This window comes from Perognathus longimembris, chromosome 17 (genome assembly GCF_023159225.1).
Source record: "Perognathus longimembris pacificus isolate PPM17 chromosome 17, ASM2315922v1, whole genome shotgun sequence".
Classification (NCBI taxonomy): Eukaryota; Metazoa; Chordata; class Mammalia; order Rodentia; family Heteromyidae; genus Perognathus; species Perognathus longimembris.
The window spans coordinates 3,168,492-3,194,189 of record NC_063177.1 but is presented as its reverse complement, the minus strand read 5'-3'; the positions used below and the strand labels follow the sequence as shown (position 1 = coordinate 3,194,189).

The window sequence follows — 25,698 nt, the reverse complement described above, 5'->3', positions numbered from 1 at the left end:
AATGAACCCTAAATAGTAAACATCAGATCAAGAAATGGGAAGACACAGCTTCAAACAAGATAGTGATAATGAAAGCAATAAACGATCATCTCTCAATCCTAACTCTCAACATTAATGGACTTAATTCTACAATCAAACGACATAGGCTCATAAGTTGGATCAAAAATCAAGATCCATCTTTCTGCTGCCTCCAAGAGACACATCTATCCAGCAAAAGTAAACATCTTCTAAACGTGAAAGGCTGGAATCAAATCTATCAAGCAAATGGCCCCCATAAGCAGGCTGGAGTTGCAATCCTAGTATCAGACAAAATTGACTTCAAATTAAAAAGGTAAGAAGAGACAAAGAAGGTTACTACATACTAGTAAAGGCATCTCTCCTACAGGAAGATATTACCATTCTAAATATCTACACACCAAATGCAGGAGCACCCAACTTCATCAAACAAACACTACTGACTCTAAAAACACTCATAGACCCAAACACATTGATAGTTGGGGACTTTAACACTCCACTATCACCTCTGGACAGATCAACACACCAAAAACTGAACAAAGAAACCACAGAACTAAATAATTGCATAGACCAACTAGACTTAACCGACATCTACAGAATATTCCACCCAGCAAGGACAGAATACACATTCTTTTCGGCAGCACATGGAACATTCTCCAAAATAGATCACATCTTAGGGCACAAAGAAAATCTGTACAAATTCAGAAGTATCAAACCCATTCCCTGCATTCTCCCAGACCACAATGGAATAAAATTAGAGCTCAACTCAAACAGCCACCACAGAAAATCCTACAAATCATGGAGACTAAAGAACACACTGCTGAAACATCAGTGGGTCATTGAAGAAATTAAAACGGAAATTCAAATGTTTATGGAATTCAACCAAGTTGAGGACACAAAGTACCAGCTCCTTTGGGACACAGCAAAGGCAGTACTCAGAGGAAAATTTATATCTCTGAGTGCATACATCAACAAACTGGAGAAACAGCATCTCAATAATTTAAGGAACCACCTTAATTTCATTGAGAGAGAAAAACAAGCCAAACCCCAAGTCAATAGACGGAAGCAAATAATTAAAATAAAATCAGAAATAAATCAATTAGAGATGAAAAAAACCAACGAAAGAAACAAAACAAAGAGTTGGTTCTTTGAAAAAATCTTTAACAAATGGTGCTGACAAAACTGACTCAACACATGCAACAAATTAAAACTAGATCCTTATATATCACCCTGCACCAAAATCAATTCCAAATGGATTAAAGACCTCAAAATCAAAACAGACACCCTGAATACACTCAAGGAAGGAGTAGGAGAAACACTTGGGCTCCTTGGCGCAGGACGGAACTTCCTTAACAATGACCCAGAAAGGCTACCAATCAAAGAAAGGTTGGACAAATGGGACTAAATCAAACTGCAGAGCTTCTGCAGGGCAAAGGACATAGCTTGCAAGATAAACAGAAATCCTACAGACTGGGAGAAGATCTTTACCGGCCATTCAACGGACAAAGGCCTCATCTCTAAAATATATGCAGAACTAAAAAAATTACCTTCTTCCAAAACAAAACCACAAAGAAGCATTAGCCCCCTCATCAAGTGGGCTAAAGACTTGCAAAGAGACTTCTCTGATAAGGAAATGAGAATGGCCAAGAGACATATGAAAAAGTGCTCTACATCACTGGCCATAAAAGAAATGCAAATCAAAACAACATTGAGATTCCATCTCACCCCAGTAAGAATGTCCTATATCAAGAAAACCAACAATAACAATTGTTGGAGGGGATGTGGCCAAAAGGGAACCCTACTTCACTGTTGGTGGGAATGTAAACTGGTTCAGCCACTCTGGCAAGCAATATGGAGATTCCTCAGAAGGCTAAATATAGAACTCCCCTATGACCCAGCAGCCCCACTTTTGAGTATCTATCCAAAAGACCACAAACAAAATCACAGTAATGCCACCAGCACAACAGTGTTCATCGCAGCACAATTTGTCATAGCTAAAATATGGAACCAACCCAGATGCCCCTCAGTAGACGAATGGATCAGGAAAATGTGGTACATATATGCAATGGAATTTTATGCCTCGATCAGAAAGAATGACATTGCCCCATTTGTAAGGAAATGTAAGGACTTGGAAAAAATTATACTAAGTGAAGTGAGCCAGACCCAAAGAAACATGGACTCTATGGTCTCCCTTATTGGGAATAATTAGTACAGGTTTAGGCAGTCATAGCAGAGCATCACAAGAGCCCAATAGCTATACCCTTATGAACTCATAAGATGATACTAAGTGAAATGAACTCCATGTTATGGAAATGATTGTTATATCACAGTTGTAACTACTTTCAACGTCCCATCTGTATATGTAGCTTCTATTATTGATGAGGTTCTTGTATCACCTTCCTGTGGTTGTACCTACACTATCTCTGTAATCTTATCTGAGTATATTGGAAACCGTGTATACTGGTATTAGAAGTAGGAAATTGAAAGGGAATACCAAAATTGAGAGACACAGGGTAAAAAAAGACAAACAACTACAAAAGCAATACTTGCAAAACTGTTTGGTGAAAATGAACTGAACACATCAGGGGGGGAAAGGGAAAGGGGGAGGAGGCGGGGTATGAGGGACAAGGTAACAAACAGTACAAGAAATGTATCCAATGCCTAATGTATGAAACTGTAACCTCTCTGTACATCAGTTTGATAATAAAAATTTGAAAAAAAATCACATTATTTACGTGTCTAAAAAAAATAAAATTGTGTTCCCAAATAAAATTCATTAGTTAAATTCACTGAGATGTTCACAAACATCTCAAATTTTACAAGAAAAAAATACCCTTTTGAACTTCTGCCTTCCTGATTCATAGATTAGATATAGATATTTTGGATACAAGGCCCATTTTCCATTTTTGTGGTTCTCTCATTAGTTATTATTTTTAAGAGCCTCCTACAGTCTGTGAAGTTCCTGTTGTCTGTTTTCAATGTCTGTCATTGTTTCTACAGGTTTTATTCCTTTTGGTCCCTTTTCCTTAACACTCTGAAAGAAATTCTCAAGTATTTTTCTACCTCATGCTTCAATTTTCTGCAATGCCATTTCTGTTCTTGAATAAGAACAATTCTGTATTTGCACTATGGTTTCAAAATATAATCTCAGTCTCACTGAATTCTTTATCTCACCTCAATGCACTGAGGCCTGACACCCATATTCCCTTGAATTGGGCTCCAAGGTATGGCATCTGAACATTATTGTGGCTTTCCAAAAGTGCTCTAAATTCTCTGGGGTATGGGTGATCTTCCATGCCTATGAGTTATGCACCTGCAGACTCAACTGGCAATAGATTAAAAAAAAAAACCTGGGAAAGAACTTCAGGTGCCCTGAACATACACAAGACATTTTTTCCCCTTCTCTAAGCCATACAATATAACAATATGCACAACATTGCGTTGTGTTAGGCACTAGGAGTATTCTAGAAATGATTTAAAGCATATTGCATGATGTGCACATTACTTGAGAATCTGGATTGTGATATTTGCAGGAATCTGGAATCATGGGTACCAAAGACAACTTTATTTTGTTGTTTTCTAGCAGAAAAAAATAATCTACATAAGACATTTTTTTCTAAGGCCTTAACATGATATGCATCTGTCTCATGCCCTTTTCTTCCCATGTGGAAAGACTCTCCTCAGAACCCAAGTCTATTTGCTGGCAGTCTCATGACTTGGCAGTCTACAGGGTTGGCGGGGAGGGGAGTGTGGGGACACGCTGCTGTGGTAGAAGATGCCTGCAGTCTACTTAAGCTCCTCACCATGATAATTCATGAAGCCATTAGGTCAGAGAGCACCCATGTAATGTGCACCCATTTTAGGTCAGTGATGCAGCCTCCTCTGTGTTACAACAGCCTGACCTGTCAGGGGAGGTCCCAGTAGTGTTGCAGGGAACTTTTGGCTTCCTACTTGGTATAGCTCTCTAGCCCTTAATATTTGGTGGGATGAATGCTCTACTGGCAGAAGGACATCCAAGTATTATCAGTGCTTCCCAACCCACAGCCTTCCATACTTGATGGAAGAAATGGTGCTACCGAAATCTCATGTACATATTTCCCAAGACATTATATGAGTTTAATACCAAGAGGAGAGGCACGGATAGATGCAATATTATCTGCATATGTATATACATATATACATATGTATGTATGTGTGTATCTATATATCACTAAGACTGAGGAGAGGGCGTCCAGAGGGGCCGAGCTGGTGGTGGTGGCAGTGGAGTGGAAGGTAGCTGTGAGGAGCCTGGCAGAGCCAAGGCCCAGGCGACTGGAGCCCCAAGACATCTGGAAAGGTCGAGCCCAGTTTTCACCCTTTTCTTTCATACGCTGTCATCATGACACTGACAAAAGGTTCCTTCACTTATTCCAGTGGGTAGAAATATCGTGGAGAGTGGAAGGAAGGCTGAAGACATGGTTTTGGTCAACTGATGTTTGCAGATGGTGGCACCTATTTGGGTCATTTTGAAAATGGGCTCTTTAATGGCTTTGGGGTAATGACCTTCTCAGATGGCTCAAGGTATGAGGGGGAGTTTGCCCAGGGAAAGTTTAATGGCATCACAGTCTTCATTCGACATGACAACATGACCTTTGAGGGGGAACTTAAAAATGGCAGAGTAGATGGTTTTGGCCTGCTGACTTTCCCTGATGGTTCTCACGGAATACCCTGCAATGAAGGTCTCTTTGAAAACAACAAGTTGCTATGGTGTGAGAAGTGTTCTGCCGTGGTCCAGCGGGCTCAGAGTGCCTCCAAATCTGTCAGAAATCTCACTGCCTGATGGAGCAGTAGCCAGGGAAGTGTTGGGTAAAGCCAGTACACTTTATTCACTCCAGTTGAATGAGTGAACCAGATATGAGAATGACTGGAGCTAAAGCCTGTGAGGTGCCCATCACCTGCCAATCAGGAATGCAGTCACAGGAAAGTGCTAAGGATTTTTATCAAGACCCTGAAGCAGGTGTTAGCAGTTCTGTCTTTCCCTGACCTAATGTGCAAGAGGACAGAGGAGCCATCTTTATTATTTATTTGTTGGTGTTCCTTGTTCCTAAGGCCTTGGGTTACCCCGTGCAAAACTGCTGTGGTCCTCACTCCATTCACTGCCAAGTGATACAGAATCTTTTCATTCTGCCTATGTTTGGGGCAGTTGATTCTATAGCGCCAACTTAGGGCCAGTGATTTGTGTTGGCCTAGAGAAATAAGGGAAAGAGAATAGGGGTGGCTCAGACAGTACAGTAGCTCTATGGAAGTTAAGGCCAGAGCTTTTCTTTTCTTTTTTCTTTTTTTATTTTTTGGTCAGTCCTGAGGCTTGAACTCAATGTCTGAGCACTGTCCCTAAGCATTTGTGCTCAAAACTAGCGTTCTACCATTTTGAGCCATGTGCTACATCCAGTTTTCTGGTGGTTAATTGGAAATAAGAGTCTCACAAACTTTCCTGCCTAGGCTAGCTTTGAACCGTGATCCTCAGATCTCAGCCTCCTGAGTAGCTAGAATTACAGGTGTGAGCCACCAGTGCCCAGCTTAGAGCTTTTTTATTCATTATTCCCATGTTCATTGTAGTTGGAGTCATAGCTCCAGGTTCCCATGTTGTATGATCAGACTTGTATGATCTTTGTCTCTGCTTATTCCCTCTGTGAAGGAGTCAGTAAAATTGCTGTTTTCTCTTCCCTTGACTTTCCATGCTATCTTCTTTACTTGAATCATTGTAGATAATCAAATCCCCACCTGTGCCTCTCTCCTTTCTTAAATGTTAGAGGATCTCTTTATGGAATTAAACAAAATTATTATGGGGAAAAAAAGACTGAGAAGAACAAGGTGGGCAGAGATATGTCTTCCAATTGTCAGAGTTAAGCCTGGTTTTGAAAAATGCACAGGTCATACACTGGAGAAGAAAATGGCAAAGTGAGACACAAGTTAAAAGAGACAGAGGGAAAATGGGGCCAAGGGGAAAGAGTGTGGCATGGGTGGAGCAAGGATGAGGGAAGTATCAGCAGGAAAGTGAAAGGGGCTAAGTTGGACCTTCCAGAGGAAAGGCTGGGAGTGCAGCCAGACTCACATTCAAATCAAAGCTGGTACTACCTCCATCAAATAACTTTGTTCTCTAATTACTATCTCTGTTGTTTCTTCATAGGTCAGAGGCCTTTATTTACTGTTTCCCCTATTGGTGAACAGCTACCAACTACTCATACCTCCTTGGAGGGATTTTTGTTTTTGGTCCTTTATCAAGAGCCTTGGGGTGAAAACAGGTACCCGTTGTGAGGAATGGGGACTTCCTTGTCTTACCTGTCTTTGAAATACAAGAGTAAGACAAGGACAGGATGGAAAGAAACAAAGGCAGGGTGGTACTGCCCATGTCATCTACTTGAGGTCTGGGCAGGTCCCACTTCATAAAACCCACACTGACTGGGTTTTTCCAGGTGCTGAACACTATGAGCCCCCAAAACTGGACTTCCTTTTGGTCTTCTCTCTAAACAAGAGTAGAATGCTGCTAAAGAACCTTTTCATTTTGCTGGATTGTCAGAAAGTAGAGGATTTTAAAAGACTTATCTCCTGAGAAAATACAAAAACAGAAGAATATAATGGAAACCCCAGTCAAAGAGCTCAGAGGAAAGATCAAGGTGGAAATTGAGGAGCTGGTAGCCAAAGAAGGAGAATCAAAAGAAGAGTGAGAAGACAGCTTGAACAAAACCTTCATTGGGAACTCTCATGAGCAGCTCAGCACAAAGACTTCAGAGAGCTCAGTGTGGGGTTTTATTAAGTGGAAATGATCATTACAAACTTCATGCAATAAAACATGTCACAGACCAGCCAAGATAACTACAAAGGAAGAGGGAAAGTCACTTCACAAAACACTGCATTCCCTACATAACCACTAGACTAGAAAGAGGCAAACTGATGATGATGAGTTCACAAACAAATCTGAGGAATTACATGGTAGGATTTCACTTCCTCGAAAGGTGCTGATTCAATAACTATGGCTGGCTTAATTAACTATTCATCTGAAAAATAGAAATATAAACAAAAAACCCCCAAAGCAACAAACTCATACCATGTATGAAAATAAATTTCTTGGCATGAAGATATATATATATATATATATATATATGACATTCAGGTTTTAAAAGTATGAAATGGTTTATCTTTTGTGTAGAAGATGTCTCATGGCCCATGTGGAAATTTTTAAAAGGCAAAGGATATAAGGTACACATAAGTGACTAAGTTTTTAATGTCAGAAGCCAACAAACCAAGCCAAAAGGCAGAGATAGCTAGAAAAAGTACTTTCAGTACAGCAAATATGAAAATATTTCATTTTCTTTGCATGTAGAGTATATATATATATATATTATTCTTTAAAAATAACAGAAATACTGGCCCAACTGCTAACACAAATAGACAATTCCTCCATGGAAACTATCCAGTAAACGCATGAAGACACATTCATCACCACTAATACTACTAATATTTAGGCAAATTGAAGTACAAGAGCACAGAGTAAGCACCCCCTCCCTTCAATCCACAGACAGGTGAAACAGGAAACTGGAATAACAAATCTTATAGTAATGATGAGAGGAAATGTACTGCTTTGCATACTGACAGTAGAAATGTGAATTACTATTTTATTTTCAGAGAAGTAAACTATCCTCACCTTGTAAAAAATTATATATATATATATGCATAGATTTTGACTTAAATGTATCACCTTGGGAAATGTAAGCCATAGGGACAAATTTACCAGCATATAATGATACGTGTGTAAGTACATTTACAGTACCATTTTAATAGAGAAAGAAGCAAAACACAAAACTGAAGAAGTCACCAGTTCAGACATCCTCCCATAAAAAAACAGCTAAATAAGTAATGGTGTATGTATATGTACATATATTTATGTACATTTTTACATATGGTGTATATGTGTGCATATATACTGTGGAATGTAATACTTTGAGTAAGTTTGATTTCAGATACTAGTTTGAAAAAAGTTCAAGGACATAGTGGTTAGTTTTAAGAAGTAAGTGCTAGACTAATTATAAACAGCACAAATGATATTTATTAGAAATACAACAGTAACTAGGCTAATACTATACATGTGTATGTATTTGTATGACTATGAAGGAAGGTATGCAGCCTACAATATAGGCTCTAACACTTCATAAGGCTTCCTTATCCTCATACTTTTCATGGCCACTTGGCATGTAATGGAGTACATTGTCACACAGAATTTTAGGACTTTTCTTATTCGTTTTACTCAGTTCTAGGGTTTGAAATCAGAGCTTGTTGATTGGCTGGTTTGCTTATTTAAGGCTTGTGCTCTACCACTTGAGTCATGTCTTCAGCCCATCTTTTTCTAGTTGATTACAGATGGAATGTCTCACTTTTCTGCCAGAGCTGGCTTCAGACCATGATCCTTTTGATCTCAGCCTTCTGAGTAGCTAGGATTGTTCCTGCCTCACAGTTATGCATACATATTGGTAGGTGGGAGTAGAAAATAGCTACCTTATTTTGAAATGGATTGCTGAGCTGGGAGGGAGAGAATTATTGCTATTTTCCCCATCATATTTTTCCAATACTATGGTAAATGTGTATCTTTTATTAATCCTCAAAGTGTTTGGCAGAACAGTAAATGTAAATAGTTCCCCTAAAATGCATAAAGTCCTCACAACCTTATTCTGATCTATTTGGATATTCATATTCAGTGTCCCCTTACCACTTTACTCCATGTCTATTGGAAAAGGTATTTAAAACTCCAGTGAGGGATTTGCCATCAACCCAGGAGTACAAGTGACAAATCTGCCTTATTAAAATGAATTCTGGGTTTGAAGTATTGATCTTACTTTGCTTGGCTCAATAGATCTATACGCTAGGATATCAAAAAAATTCTTTAAAAAATTCTTATATTTTTAATTCCTGAGAGAAATGTGATCCAGTTCTGTAAACTGAATTCAAGCTCAAGGCCATCTGTACTGAATGATGCAAAAGAATAAGCTAAACAAGACTAGAGAAAGCGACAAAGAACAGAGATGGTCGCAGGCCTTCTTCAACACTCTATGATAACAACAGGACATCAGAACAATTAGATAAAAATGTTACATTTGTTCCTTGGGACTAACTAGAGTTTGGAGTTCCTTGTAAACCTAAACTGACAAATGTACATGTCAACAGATGTACGTGTCAATGGACTATGATGAATGATATGCTGCTAGCTAAATCTTACAAATGTGTGTTAAAAAGTGGATGGCGAGCATGTCAGGTTCATCATGATGAGCTCTCTCTTAGAAGTGGGAAGTTTGTGTTCTCTGTGACTATCCCCATGGCTAGCATTTCCACTTCATAGACCAGATACTTCCAGGAGGCATAGTATAGATAAGGAGAGTCAGAAAGTATTCAAAAAGTAATGAAAATAAATGCTTTATAACAGTCAGTCAAGGCACATCCATGGCTTAAATTCTCAACTGTCCTGTGTGGCCAGAAGCTTCTCACAGAAGTAGAGGCCATTTTCTCTTTGCCTACCGTGCAGAATCCACATGTATCACCCAAGGTTAACTGCCTGATGAGGTCATCATCAAAGCCCACTCAGTCTTCAGCCTGGTATCTAGACATGCAATAACTAAGCAAGCATGGGGACATGCACTTTCACTAGACATTAGCTAGGAACCAAACAGGAGGGCTCCCCGGTGTGTCCCAGGAAAGAGCAGTGAAGAGGGCAGGTACCCTGCAAATCTCCACTCTGTTGGCTGCCTCCTCCATCTCTTCCCTGAGGGCATCAGCCTTGGCACCTGCAGGCTGCAGGCTGCTGGACAACCCTGAGGACTTGGAAGTCTGCTGCCACCTGATGGAAAACAGGAGAAGAAAAAGAGGAGAGGCATGAGACAGGCAGAGCCCTGGGGCTATCGGAAACTCTTAGGGTATATCTGATTGCCAATATTACCCCCGGGGAACTGCACACTCCTGCTGAGAAGGAGAACTAATGAAAAGTAATGAAAATGTACTAACCTAAGAGAAAAGTGGGTCCTATCTCCACATCACAACTACAGGCTGAGACTGGGGATCGAATACCCCTCTACACAGAAAGAGCATCTCTCACGCTGCCATCACCATGCCCATGGTCTTCTGAACAATTAGTTAGATGACAATTGCTATTAATGTCTTCTTAACAAGTGCATGTTATTTTTCATCGACAAATTACAATTAGGCACATTTACAAAGTCTGGGACCAGTGGGGGGCTCCATGGCTGTAATCATGGCTACTCAGGAGGTTGAGATCTAAGGATTATGGTTCAAAGCTAGTCCGGACAGGAAAATTCAGGAGACTCTTAACTCTAATTAATCAGCAAAAAGCCAGAAGTGGAGCTGTGTCTCAAGCGGTAGAGTACCAGCCTTGAGTGAAAAAACTAAGGGATAGCACACAGGTCCCAGTACTGGCAGACACACAAAAAAAGATGTATATATTTGGTACGATGTACCATGATTCAATAAAGCAAATTACCATACCTAACATTTTACATACTAACAGTAATTAATATTAATGTATTATATATTTTAAAAATCACTATCACTCTCCAAGTGCAGTCTCTGTCACTCACTTATTTTCTGTGTGGGTATAAATGTGTGAATTCTACTACTTCAGTGGAGATAGTAATAAATGTCAACTGAGAGCATATACTAGTAAGAATAAAAACAAATTGTAAAGTAAAAATCTCCACAGATAGACAGAAAACTGCACATTAACATTTATTATATATTTTCATGAAAATTTATCTTTGTGAGGAATACTGCCCCCCCCACTCTCTCTCTCTTTCTCACTAGTATGAGGATTTGAACTCAAGCCTCATACTTGCTAGGCGGCATTCTATCACTTGAGCCATACCTTATTAAAGCCCTTTTTTGCTTTCCTTATCTTTTTGAATAGGGTCCTTTCATTTATGCTTTGGCTAGCAAGGGCCACAATCCTCCTATGTATGTTTCCTGCTCAGCTGGAATGTAAAGGGCATTCCATCATGCCAAGATCTTACTGGTTGAGATGGGGGTTCTCCCACATTTTTTGTGTGGGCTGGCCTTCTAATCTCTGCCTCCTAAGCATGTAGGATGACAGGCATGAGAATGTTGTGTAGAATAATCCTGGCTTTCTGAGGGAGCCTCTTCAGATGAGGGAACTGGTTGGTAGACATCATAGGGGTGCTGATGGAAGCCCTCCCTGAAAGGCAGTTCCAAGGACACCAGGCCCAACAATGGGTCCTTCTTATGAGTCTGTGAACTCAGTGGCTCACAGGGATCAGCAGGTAGGAGAAAGAAGCCAAATAGGCTGTTATCTTAAAAATGAGTCTCCTGAGCCAGATGTCAGTGGCTCATACCTATAATCCTGGCTACTCAGAAGGCTGAGGTCTGAGGTTTGAAGTTCAGACTCAGCCTAGACAGACAAATCTGAGAGATTCTCATCTCCAATTAACCAGCAAAAATCCAGAATTCCAGAATTGACTCAAGGGGAAAGAGTGCCAACTTTAAACAAAAAAGCTGAGCATAGACAGTACACTGAAAATTAACAACTTGTAGGTAGAGACAAGAGGAATAAATGGAGAGAGCAAAGGAAGGGTGGTATTAGAAAAGAAATGCACTCATTACCTGACTTATGAAACGGTAACCCCTCTGTTCATCACTTTTATAATAACAATTTAAAAGCTTAAAAAATAAAGGAGACAGAGGGGGAAAAAAGCTGAGCAAGAACAGAGGCCCTGAGTTCAGGCCTCAGTACTGGCACAAAATAAAAGCAAGACAAAACAAAACCCTTAGCTGCCAGGATATTTTAAAACCTTCTCCTTGTATTAGAGACATGAGATGTAGAGATACTTCTAGACTATAAGAAAAACAACCATGTAATCAAGATCACAGGCAGCATCCAAGACTGGCTTCAGACTCGGAAATTAGAAGGGAGAGGGAAGGGCTGGGGAACACAAGGTATGTCTCCCGTTAGGTTTGGTGGGGAGGGGGGGGGAGGGAAATGGAGGACTGGCCTGTCTAAGATAACTCTGTCCCACCCTGTCCTGCTAGCTTGACATTCAAGTTTCTAATCACTAGAGCTTTTCTCTATTCCACTTTTTTTCTTCTGTGATCTGCAAAGAAATAAAGAGAGTGCAGGGATCTATGATATAAAAGAAGGTGAAGAGGACCCAAAGTGTCTTCAAGAATAGGAAAAAGAAATAGCAAAGAAAAGGACTCTCTCTCCCCTAAGAAAAAGTGCAACCCTGGGAAAATCCATTGTAAAAGACTTTGGGATTTCCAGCTGGTTTGAGGCTCCAAAGAGACACATGTCCTGGGAAAGATTACTGATTCCAAGATAAGAATTTAGGGCAAATTAGGAAGAAGATATTCTACTCAACATGATTCCAAGATTGAAGTTGAAATAAGTTGGCAGAAAAGGACTGTTGAGAATCCCCGAGAGATCCTTTGGTTTGATAGAGAGGTTTGCCCTATACAAATGGTATTGTTGATTCATATCTTCCAGGCTTAACTATTTTAAATAAAGTATAAGATTATTGTGTGGTTTCTGGTAACTAAAATGTGAGATGCCACAGCTAAGGAAACAAATATCCTTTTGTATAACTATATAAACATAATTAACCCCCCCCCCCCACAAATATCCATTCAAAGTGACTATAGGATCAGGTTATAATCATCCTCTTAGTCATTTACCTGAAGAAATAGCAATCACTTTTTGTGGTTATAATACACCTTCTCCAACACAAACATATAACTATATACACATATTAACACATAAAAATAAACACACAACATACACACAAAAACCACACACACATACAAATACACACAAACTATCTATAATCACTAAGTTGATTTTCATATTTTTGCAAATCTGAGCTTTTTAAAAAATCTCAATTATAGGGCCAGGCGCTGGTGGCTCATGTCTATGCAACTCAGGAGGCTGAGATGATCTGAAGATTGCAGTTTGAAGCCAGCCCAGGCAGAGAAGTCCCCATGACAGTCTTATCTTCAATTAACTACTCGAAAACTGGAAATGGGGCTGGGAATATGGTTTATTGGTAGAGGGATTTCCTCGCATACATGAAGCTTTGGATTCAATTCCTCAGACTACATATGTAGAAAAAGCTAGAAGTGGGGCTTTGGCTCAAGAGGTAGAGTGCTATCCTTGAGCAAAAAGAAGCCAGGGACAGTGCTCAGGCCCTGAGTCCAAGCCCCAGGACTGGCAAAAAACAAACAAACAAACAAAAACCCAAAACTGGAAGTGATGCTGTGGCTTAAGTGGTAAAGTGTTAGCCTGGAGCACAGGCTCAGGGACAGAGCCTATACCCTGAGTTCAAGCCCCACAACTGACAAAAAAAAAAAAATCTCAATTATAATTAGTGTATATAAATTAAAATATTTCCTCAAGTTAACTGATTGTCCCTCAAGTTTTTTTTTAATAATTACTTATTTATTGTCAAAGTGATGTACAGAGGGGTTACAGTTTCATACATAAGGCCATGGGTACATTTCTTGTACAATTTGTTACCTCCTCCCTCATTTCCCCCCTTCCTGCTCTCCCTTTCCTTATCCCCCCATGAGTTGTTCAGTTGGTTTACACCACATGGTTTTGCAAGTATTGCTTTTGGAGTCATTTGTCTTTTTATCCTTTGTCTCTTGATTTTGATATTCCCTTTCACTTCCCTAGTTCTAATACCAGTATATACAGTATCCAGGGTACCCAGATGAGATAAGTGATAGTGTGGATACAACCACAGGAAGGGGATACAAGAGGAATCATCAACAAAAGAAGCTATGGTTTCACATGGCATGTTGAAAGTAATTACAACCCTCAGTAGACAAATGGATCAGGAAAATGTGGTACATATACACAATGGAATTTTATGCCTCAAGTTTTTTTTCTAAGTTGTGTCCCACAGTCAATATCCCAGTCCTTTAAAAGGCATACACTTTCATTTCTCTAAGGGAATCTTACTTGTAGTAAGCCATGTTGATAGGGTAACTCTGAATAGCAAACTACTAAGGGGAATTTGGAAAAGAATCACCGTAACTGTCAGGAAGAGTGAGCTGAACCATGAATTTCAAGGTGTGCTTGTCTTCTCAGACCATCTGTTCTAAACTAAACTCAACAGGGACTCTGGAAAATGTCCACGCTTTGAAATCTGAAGGGCAGAAAGTTAGTTTCTTCCCACCCCATAAGTGGATGTGCTACTGTAATTCTCTGGGATCAGTGGCTTGGGACAATATGATCTGGGAAAATGAAGAGAGGGCACAAGCTATCCTGAAGGCCAGATGAGAATGAAGGATGCAAAATGAGGGTTAGGATCTCGGAAAAGGAGTAAAGAAGACAAACCTGAGATGAGTCCAGGACAACACAAAGTCCAGAAGAACTTATTGAAGGTCAACAGCAGCATTCCCTCAGTGGGACATTGTTGCATCTGTTTCACCTCCCTTCCTCTGACATCGACATCCTCCATTTTTCACTCCAGCTCTATGTGTTCCAGAAAAGATCTGCTATGTTTTGCAGGACCCTGCAATGAGTGCCCCTGACACACAGCAAGCTTTTGCCTGTCTTTCCTTACTCTGGCCAATTGACAGGTCAAGGAAGTGGACTCCTATGTAGAGTGTTTTGGCAAAGAGAGTCCTTCTTTTGCACTGGTACAACTAGAACAAAAAGAAAGAGGGTTTGTGTGGGCCAGACCTGAGCCCAAGGGATATCTACTGTCCAGGAAGCAAAGAGATCCAAAGAACAGGTACCTTCATGTGGAGTGCAGTTGCAGGAAGTGGGGAGGTAGAATGAGGAAGGACTTTGCTACCAGGTATTCAAGACTGCCAAAATTCCAGAATCCTACTTCTGGTGATCCAATTCTTTTTTTTTTTAATGTCTAATAGAATTTAATGAAGTCAATATTGAAGCTAAAGAAATAATGTAATTGGCTGGATTTAGCTCAGGATATATATTGAACATATTTTCTAGGAAATTCACCTATGGAATCAGTACAATCAAGGCCTTTGTATGCTAATGCAAAAATAAAACTAAGTAAAACAAAATATTATAAAGAAAGTGGTCACAAAAGAATGTTTTCATGCTTAAGACTAGGAGAAAGAAATACTGTATTGAGACACAAGATGTACAGAACATTCCTAGATCATGTTGTTGTCCTTACATTCTTAATGCTTTCCCCTTAGTAAACTTCTTACAAGAGTTACAAACAAAAAAAAAATTTGACTAGTTAAAAAATTAACAAGGGCTGGGAATATGGCCCAGTGGCAAGAGTGCTTGCCTCGTATACATGAGGCCCTGGGTTCAATTCCCCAGCACCACACATACAGAAAATGGCCAGAAGTGGCGCTGTGGCTCAAGTGGTAGAGTGCTAGCCTTGAGCAAAAAGAAGCCAGGGACAGTGCTCAGACCCTGAGTCCAAGAAGCCAGGGACAGTGCTCAGGCCCTGAGTCCAAGCCCCAGAACTGGCAAAAAAAATAAAAAATTAACAACAGCTTTGTTTACAATTTAACCATATGTAATATTTGTGTGTGTTTGTGCCAGTCCTGGGGGTTTGAACTTGAGGGATGGGTGCTAACCTTGAGCTCTTTAATTCAAGGCTAGCACTCCACCAGTTGTTGAGCCACATCTCCACTTCCAATTTTTTGTGGTTAAATGCAACTAAGAGTCTCTTAGATTGTGCCTACCCAGGCTGGCTTTGAACTGTGATCATCAGATCTCAGGCTCCTGCATATGGTGATCCAATTCTTAAAGTCCATGTGCTGCCTGGGTTTCCTCCCCAAGTCCATCTGTCTTCCTTACACTAGTTCACTTTCTTCCAAAAGAGGTAGATTCATTACTCTGCTCAGGCTTCTGTAGCAAAGGGCCACAGGCCTGGTAGGCTTTGATGATCAAAGTTTATTTTTGGTAGTTCTGGAAGCTGGACTTCCAAGATCAAGGTTCCAAAAAGAAGACCCCTCTTCCTGACTTACAGCTGGCACTTACAACTGGCACTTTTGTAGCCTTTCCTCTCATACATCAATGATACCAAGCAGAGCTCCAGCCCTGGACGACCATAAAGATCCTACCATCTCCTGAAGCAGTCTCAGTGGTGTTCAGGAGTTCCAGAAGTGAGCTTATGAGAAGTACCAGCCAGTATATAAGACTCAGAGTTAGCTGCTCAGCAGAGACAGAATGTGCCCTGGTCTCAGAAGGAATAATCTTAAAATATACGTCCAGAAAAAAGTGAGGTGACTGGGGGCTGAGGGGATGGTCCTTTTTCTTTAAGCAATGCCAATCCAAACCAGTGGCAGGAAAGACATTTCCATATCATTCATATTCACCTCAACACACAAGCTTTAATTCAGCACAATGCTTCCTTGAGGTTTTACCTTCACCCCTCTCCTATATAATCTTCTGTTTATCCTCTAAGTATCTGTTTTCTCCAAGGAGAAGAAAAATCAGAATTACTCGCTTTTGAAGCAAACCAGTCAGATTTACTTGACTAGTGACAAATGTGCACATTTGATTTAAACTATGGCTAGCTTAGATGGATTTGACAATATTCACCTAAGTTGGAGAAGTCAAAGACCCAGTCACGGACTAGAAGCAGGAACAGAAAGCACCACTCTGCGAACACAATAGGAAGGAAGAGGACATGCTTGCTAAAAAGACACTCTTTATCCTGTAACCTAGACTTAAATGACAGAATAATCCACAGCTTAGAGGCTCAGATTAGACCTTCTCCCAGGTGCTAAAGCAGACACCTGCAAGAAAGTAAGCTGAGTGGCTGAGAGGCCCGTACTGCCACCAATTCCCCTAAAGCCATCCACTTTCTCCCAACTCATAACCACACAAAGTGGGCTAAAAAATGACGAAGAAGATAAACTAGCAAGCAGATGGAGCAGCAGCATCCTAAAAGGCTTTTAAAAAAAAATCTAAACAACAAAGCTTGTCAAGGATCCAAGGCTGGGAAAGTTTATAAAAGCTAAAACTTGGGTAAGAAAAATAGAGATTTCCTTCCCAGATTCCAAAATAAAGGAGAAAACAGGCTGAAGATATGAAAAGTATGATAAATCATGAGTGAAGTCACCAATGACATACATCTCCCTGAGCTCTCAGAAGACACACACCCCTTGGTATCCCCATTAAACACAACACTGCTTCCCGGTCAGGGAACAAAAACAACAACAACAACAACAACAACAAAACCCACAACACTGGCCTGGCAAAAAGATCCTTTCTCATCAGAGGACTAATCAAAACTACTGGCACAGCTGTCGACAGAAATGACACACTTCAGTTCTGGCACTTGGTCTTGCCAGCTCTATGCTGGAAAAATAGGCTTTCCTGGACATAGCAAGGAAAAGACCTCAGAGCAAAGGCCCAGATTCTTCCACAAGCAATGGGCCACACAAACCTGTGAGCCTGGTGTCCAGCTCATCCTAACAATTGGGCCCTCAGCTCTGCTCTGGTCAGTGTTTAAGGACTTCTCACCATGTGGTACTAGAACCCTTGTGAATGGGATGCAAGTCTATGTGATACAAAGGTGCTGTGATAACTAATGGCAAATTCAGACTTCACAGATGATTTGGAGGCCTGACTCATATAGCAGATCACACCTGCATTGCAAGTCCATGGCCAAGTTCAAACTCCATAAAAGAGAAGAAAAAAAAGAGACTCCACATATTCATTTTCTTCTCTACTCCCACCTCCCTCTGCCCTAGCACCTGGGGTTTTGTTTATCTGTTTCAAAGAAACAAGAAACTTAGTGCTAGAGAACACATTCACTGCACACAAACAAGCCCCTGTCTCTGACCCCAAATATGACCCTTCAAAAAAAGCAGGCAAGAAGTCAAAGAAACCCTACCTGGTTCGGGAAGAGTCCATGTCCAAGACCAGCTTTGCTAAATGCTTCCTCTGCTTCTGAATGTTTGGAATTTCCACCTGCAATCACAGATGAGAGACACAGAAGCTTAAGGTCAGTACTTTTAAGGATTAGGCTTTTGAAAAATTAAGAACCCCAAGTTTGCTAGTATCCCAATTCCTATTTTCAAGTCAAACCCTCTTTTTCCTTCTCCATTTTATTGAGGTACAGGTACTTATCAATAGGAATTGCATGTATCATGTACACGCACGCACACATATCATTGTGGTATGAGGGTTTGAAGTCAGTGAGCCTCACACTTACTGGCAGGCACTTTATGACTTGATTACGATATGCTTTAAGGATGCAGTTTGATATTTTGTATGTATACATTGTAATCATCACATCTTACCATTATTTCCTTTCTTTGTGTGGACATGTGTATGCATTAATACACATGTAAATGTGTTAAAAATACTTCAGATCCATCTTAATAAATTTCAAGTATGCAATTCTTTGTGCGTATTTGTGTATGTGTGTGTGTGTGTAGAACAAACACTTTAGATCCATCTCAGAAGATTTCAAGTAAGCAACATAGTCACACCATGCTGTCCAGTGCATTTCCAGACTTCACTTGCCCATATCAATGAGACTTCATACCCGTTGGTCAGCCTCAGCTAAAAGTCCTAATTCCTCTTCCTGAGATTTTCTGTGCTCTCTCCTGTGGGTAACCACTAACCCCCCTATGGATTTAGACCATCTCTGAGGTCCTGTGCCTCCCTACTGCTGTTCAAGCTCTAACCACATTCCTACCCTCACTTCAGCCAGAAAAACAAGGACTGGATCATATCTTCTCTACTTCCACAAGGCCCAAATGTGGGGAGAAATAAAGGGAGGAGGGAAGAGGGTTCTGACACACAGACCTACCACGAAACCAACAGTGGAGGTTGGAAGAGACCTGAGAGGTTTCGAGGCATGCCAGTTGGATGCATGTCTTCTATTTATAGACACCAAGTAAGATGTTCCCAAAGTAAACAATGAAAAACACTAAAATGATGGCTTTTCTGAGCAACGAGTCCTTCCATATTGGTTATATGGAGATGCTCTTTTTATAGTTTTCTTTCTAAAAATGACTTCCCTGAGCATTCCAGTGCAGCATTTTGGTTCCAGGCCCAGCAAAAACAAAAAAGGAGGGCAGGATGTGAGAATTAAAAAAGGAAAATTGGCCATAAATTGAATGAGAATGATGTCAAGTTGTGGTTTTTATATAAGGGGAAAATATGAGGGAAATCCAGTGTTCTGTGAAGGGCTTTCCATTCATTTGTTGTCCTTAGCAGGGCTGCGTAAGACACTGAGTGCAAGGACTTCCAAAGGAGGGAGCAGTGTAGGTGTCCATGGGCAGCCAGAGCACGCAAAGTAGCATGAGGCAGGCCTGGGGGATTCTACAGTAATTGTGAGTCTTGCCAAGAGAGTCCCAGCTTTTTTTTTTTTTATTTTACTGTCAAAATGATGTAGAGAGAGGTAACATTTTCATACGTTAGACCTTGGGTACATTTTGTGTACTGTTTGTTACCTCCTCTCCCCTCCCCCTTTCTCTCTCCTCTATGAGTTGTTCAGTTGGTTTACACCAAATGGTTTTGCAAGTATTGCATTTGGAGTCATTTGTCTTTTTATCCTTTGTCTCTCGATTTTGATATTCCCTTTCACTTCCCTAGTTCTAATAGCAGTATATACAGTATCCAATGTATTCAGATGAGATACAGTGATAGCGTGAGTACAACCACAGGAAGGGATACAAGAGGATCATCAATAAAAGAAGCTACAGTTTCACATGGCGTGTTCAAAGTAATTACAATAGTGATATAACAATCGTTTCCATAACATGGAGTTCATTTCACTTAGCATCATCTTATGCATTCATAGGGGCATAGCTATTAGGCTCTTGTGATTCTCTGCTGTGACTAGCCTAAACCTGTGCTAATTATTCCCTATGAGGGAAACCATAGAGTCCATGTTTCTTTAGGTCTGGCTCACGTCACTTAGTATAATTTTTTCCAAGTTCTTCCATTTCCTTATGAATGGGGCAAGGTCATTCTTTCTGATAGAGGCATAAAATTCCATGTGTATATGTACCACATTTTCCTGATCCATTCGTCTACTGAGGGGCAACTGGGTTGGTTCCATATATCCCAACACCATTTTTTAATGAAATAGAAGAAGCAATCCAGAAATTCATATGGAACAATAAAAGACCCTGAATAGCAAAAACAATCTTAAACAGAAAGAACAGTGCTAGAGGAATTACAATACCAAACTTCAAGCTGTATTATAAAGCTATAGTAATAAAAACAGCTTGGTATTTGCACAGGAACAGGCCTGAAGACCAATGGAACAGAACTGAAGACTCAGAAATGAACCTGCAGAACTATGCCTACTTAATCGTTGATAAAGGAGCTAAAAAATAGTCTGGAAGAAAGCTAGTATCTTTAACAAATGGTGCTGGCAAAACTGGTTCAACACCTGCAACAAACTAAAACTAGATCCTTATTATCACCGCACCAAAATCAATTCCAAATATATCAAAGACCTCAAAATAAAAACAGATACCCTGAAAACACTACAAGAAGGAGTAGGAGAAACATTTGGGCTCCTTGGCACAGGACATAACTTCCTTAATAAAGGCCCAGAAATGCTACAAATCAAAGAAAGGTTGGACAAATGGGACTGCATCAAACTGCAGAGCTTCTGCATGGCAAAGGACATAGCTTGCAAGATAAACAGAAAGCCCACAGATTGGTAAAAGATCTTTACTGGCCATACAATGGACAAAGGCCTCACATCTAAAATACATACAGAACCAGCTTTGCTCCTAAGTCAGTCTGGCTCCTGTTTGGGGCTTTTCCCATCGCCTGACCTCTAGGAGAACAGAGAGCCTCTCATTAATGTTCTTGGTTCGGGTGAAATCTGACCTAGAATGGAGGCCGAGAGGACTAGAATAGGTACATATCAATCCAGGACTTGGTCTTTGGATGTCTTTAGGTATGTAAGCTATGATTTTTCTGCTTTTCTGCTTTACAAAAGCTACCAGGGCCAGACACCGGTGGCTCATACCTGTAATCCTACCTACTCAAGAAGCTGAGATCAGAAGATTGTGGTTCAAAGTCAGCCTGGGCAGGAAAGTCTGTGAGACTATTATCTCCAATTAACCACCAGAAAACAGGAAGTAGGGCTATAGCTCACAGTGGTAGATGCTAGCCTTCAATGAAGAAGCTGAGAGACAGTACTCAGATCCTGATTTCAAGCTCCACAGTCAACAACAACAACATATACTATCAGGGGGTAGAGAGGAATTGGAAAAGATCCAAAGAAACCACTCATGAACTAGGGCAGTGTCATCCAATTACAGTGGCCTCTAGTCACCAGTAGCTAGGTAATTACAAATTTCAATGAGCAAAAATGAAACATAATGAAAAATTGAGCTGTTGAATCATACTAGCCATATCTCCGGTGTTTGATGGCTAAGTGCCTGACAGCTAAGTAAAGCTAGGGGTTGCCAAAGAATGCACTTAGAAATATCCAACATTGGAGGGAGTTATAGGAGAGATGACTAGTTAGGTTTCCTTAACCAACTAAGGTACTGAGATGGGGTCTAAGGATGGAAGCATATAAAGCCCATCAACCACTTCCTGTGTCCCTTGGCATGATTTTTACCTGATGGAAACCAGTGAAAGTGTCACACAGACATTGAGATAGCTAACTTTCAGATGGGCTGATTCTAACCAAGGTGCTTTTATACATAAATAGACTCATTCAAATTAAACCCCTGTATGCAACTAATCAATTCTATTTCAAAAGTACATGAAGTGAAGTAATAAATAAAATATATAAACAAAGTAACAAGTAAATTTGAATTTCTAACTCCCATGTGGCCATTTAACCAGTTTAAGGGTATAGAACTTCACCATTACCCAGAAGCATCTCTGTCTGTGTTACATACTTTCTCCTCAAAGGTGGGCATTCTCCTAACCTCTACTGCCAAACTGTATGTCAAAGCACTAACACCAAGTATATATCCTACTGTGATTGGCTTGTTTGTCATCATATCACCGGACATTGACCAGTGATGTTTAGGGTCACATTCGTTGTCACTGCTGTCTGCTATTCCCTTCTTTTACTATAGACATCCATTAGTTGTACAAGGAGGTCTCATTTTAACAAGTCTATTTATGTCATAATACCTCTTGATCACAGTCACTTGTCTAGCACTATCCCTCTTCTCCTATGGTATTGTTTTGAACGTATACATCTTAATGTTTTTCTATCTCTTATCACAGTTAAGAATGTAGGCTGTTTTCAGTGTATAACTATAATAAATAATGCTATGGTGAATGTTTCTGTTAAAAAGAAAGAAAGATATCTAGCTTTTTAATAAAATACTTTATGCTGGGCACTGGTGGTTCATGCCTGCAAGCCTAGCTCCTCAAGAGGCTGAGATCTGAGGATCATGGTTCAAAACTCAGATAGGAAAGTCCATGAGATATTTATCTCCAATTAACCATAAAAGCTTGTATAAGTTAAGTGCTAGAGTGCCAGCCTTGAGTAAAAAAGCTAAGAGCCAGTTCCCAACCCCTGAGTTCAAGCCCCAGCACTGGCACAAAAAAAAAGTCAAGAGGCTGAGACAAGAGGAACAAGAGATCAAGACTAGCCTCAATTATATAGTGAGACTTTGTCTAAAAAAAAAAAAAAAAAGCCAGAGGGGGAGGGGGAAGACTACCACACACAAGAGAATTTAGAAACTCTAGGATCAAGTCCCCAGGCTATTTGTAAGGGGGCTGCCATTCATTTTAATGAAGATCTGAGATGGGTGGGGGTGACACAGGTGATGGCATTTTAGACATGGGGTAGAGATGGAGATGATATGGAAGCTTTATGCATACTCAACAAAATGCTAACAGAAGAGGCTGAAGAGGAGGCAGCAAACAGCTGAAGGGACTGCCTGTCGTAGTTGGGTATCTTGAAATAGGTTGGGTCATAGTGTTTCCATCGAAGGCTGGAGGCAGATCAGTGCAGCAGCTGTTTTTACACATCCCCATCACCCCAGCCCAGGCCCCTCCTGCTGCTCACCTCAGCAAGCAGAAACAGGGGCTCGATCACATCTCTCTCCACTTGCAACTCGAAGTGTATCAGCTCCTGAGCCAGCTTGTCCTCTGTCTCACCACAGAGTTTTAGCATCTTCCTGCAACCAAGGGGAGAAAACACATGCTGAGCGCCTGCACAGACATGTTGCCTAGCTGCACTCCATCACCACCTTGCTCCACAAACTTTCCCAAGTCAGTGGTAAGAAGTAGCTGATTCCCGTGGCTGCCAGTGATCGGGCTGTTCCAACTTTCTTCATTCCTGAATTGTCATTTCTTCCAAATGTAAGTACTCACCATGTAATGTGGACAACAGAGGACACATGGAAAGACAGAAGGGAAACAGGTGTTTCCATGTGTTCCCTGGGAGCCATACTGAATCCAGCTAAGACCAACCCACCAATATCTTCAAGAAGTCACATAAAACTCAGTTTCCACAGGTTCAGATAGAAAGAAAACCCTTACTCCCAAGCCATGAAGACTTAGCACTGCATAAGGAGATACTTATTCAATGGAAAAACACTCCATAAGCTCCACAATTTGATCTGAAATGAACAAATGGGCCAAAGACATGAATAAATAGAATTATTCTATGAGACAGTTGGTCATGGCAGCACACGCCGATATTCCAAGCTAGAAGGGAGAGATTGAAAAGAGGATGGAGCTTCAAGGCCAGTCCAAACAAAATATTCTCAAGATGTCATCTCAACCAACAGCTGGGCTCAGTGGCATTTGCCAGTCATTCCAGATACATAGGACACTGAGATCAGGAATATCTCAATTCCAGGCTAGCCCAGAAGGGTGGAAAGGAAAGAAAAGCAAAATACACACACACACACACACACACAAAATAAAACAGGGGAAAAAAATTCCTCAAACAACAAAAACAAAAGAAAACCACAAAATACCTTTGTGAGACCCCATTTCAATGGAAATAGCTAGGTACAGTAATACGTACCATAATTCCAACTGTGCAGGAAGTAACAGATTACAGTCTAAGCCAAAAAATAACACCCTATGTTAAAAATAACCTCCCAGCAAAAAGGGCTGGAAGGTAACTCAAGAAGTAGAGCACTGATCTAGCAAGCATGATACCCTGAGGTCAAATTCCCAGTACTGTCACAAGAGGAAAGAAGGGAAGGAAAAGGAAGGGCAGAGCAGGGCAGGGTAGTTGGTTATGCCATGAGAGGACAGGCTATTTTAGAGTGAATTTCTCCCCAAATGGCTGTCCATCATTTGCATAGTATATCGTGTCAATAGGAACTAATGTAAAGTAATGTAGAGTATATACACTCTATCATACTGTTGCTCTGCTTAGCTAAAATGTTGTCAGTCTGGGGATATGGCCTAGTGGCAAGAGTACTTGCCTTGTATACATGAGGCCCTGGGTTCGATTCCCCAGCACCACATATACAGAAAACGGCCAGAAGTGGCGCTGTGGCTCAAGTGGCAGAGTGCTAGCCTTGAGCAAAAAGAAGCCAGGGACACTGCTCAGGCCCTGAGTCCAAGGCCCAGGACTGGCCAAAAAAATAAAATAAAATAAAATAAAATGGCAACATTTACAAGGTAACAAACAGTACAAGAAATGTATCCAATGCCTAACGTATGAAACTGTAACCTCTCTGTACATCAGTTTTATAATAAAAACTTTAAAAAAAAAAAGTACATTTCAGCTTACAATTATAAAAAAAAAAGTTTGAATAAAATAAAATGTTGTCAGCAGTGGTTTTATACTCAGCACATCATTATACTACTTGCTTTTCAAATGTACCTATGTTTGGGGGACACAGAGTCAATTACTTCACTCTACCATATTCCTCTCTGTGAAAGTATCTATTTGCATTTATGAAGTAGTTTCAGGTATGGCACTCTTGGCTAAGTATGGACACATGTGCACTCTCATTTTGCACACGTGACCATCTCATCAGTGCAGGTGAGAGTTTCCACTACTCCCTAACTCTGTCAACCCCTGATACAGTTAAACATTGTAATTTCTGCAAAATGGAGAGACACAGACTATTTCTCATTCTAGTTTTCATGTGCATTTCCTGGCTACTATTGAGACTGGTTATCTCTTCACATGTTTGGGCATCCTAGAAATTTCTTCTACAATGTGTCCTTAATAATCTTTGGCCACTTTCTACCTGGGATCTATTCAAGTTGCCTATAGGGATTCCCCATATACTGTATATAAGTACACAGATATGGAGTAGGTCCTAATTCTTGCCCATACATTTTGAAAATATCAACTCTAGATTGTAGTTTTCTCTTTTCACTGTGTGTGTGTGTGTGTGTGTGTGTGTGTGTGTGTGTACACGCACGCGTGTGTGGGCATGTGGGCTGTTGCAGGGCTAGCAGTCAGGACCTAGGCCCTAAGCTTTTTTACTCAAGGCTAGTGCTCTACCACTTGAGCCACAGCTCCACTTTCAACTTTTTATGAATTCATTGAGGATAAGGGCCTTACAAACTTTCCTGCCTTGGCTGGCCTTTAACTGTGATCCTAACATCTCAGCTTCCTGAGTAGCTAGGACTACCCAGCTCCTTGCCCCTTTATAATGGTGACTTCTATCAGATTTTCTGGCCCTTACCACCATATTTCGTATTTATTTACTTATTTATTCATATGTAGTATTCATGCATTCATTTCTTTTACCATTGTATTTCCAATG

General features: G+C 40.5%; 1 protein-coding gene and 1 pseudogene across 5 annotated transcripts in view; one reads left to right on the top strand and one right to left on the bottom strand.

Annotated features, from left to right (window-relative positions):
* The window catches only part of Arhgap44 (Rho GTPase activating protein 44), a 197,939-nt gene that overhangs the window by 54,147 nt on the left and 118,094 nt on the right, over nucleotides 1–25,698 (bottom strand). For 4 of the 5 annotated variants that reach the window (XM_048366672.1, XM_048366674.1, XM_048366673.1 and 1 more), the window contains exons 5-7: nucleotides 23,019–23,130; nucleotides 17,898–17,974; nucleotides 9,760–9,877 (exon numbers count right to left, since the gene is read on the bottom strand). In XM_048366672.1, the coding sequence (XP_048222629.1) occupies nucleotides 9,760–9,877; nucleotides 17,898–17,974; nucleotides 23,019–23,130 (307 nt within the window). Of the gene's footprint in view, nucleotides 1–9,759; nucleotides 9,878–17,897; nucleotides 17,975–23,018; nucleotides 23,131–25,698 lie in introns of those variants that run through there. The other variant, XM_048366676.1, reaches the window with a different exon arrangement.
* Nucleotides 4,394–4,834, top strand: LOC125366182 (annotated as a pseudogene).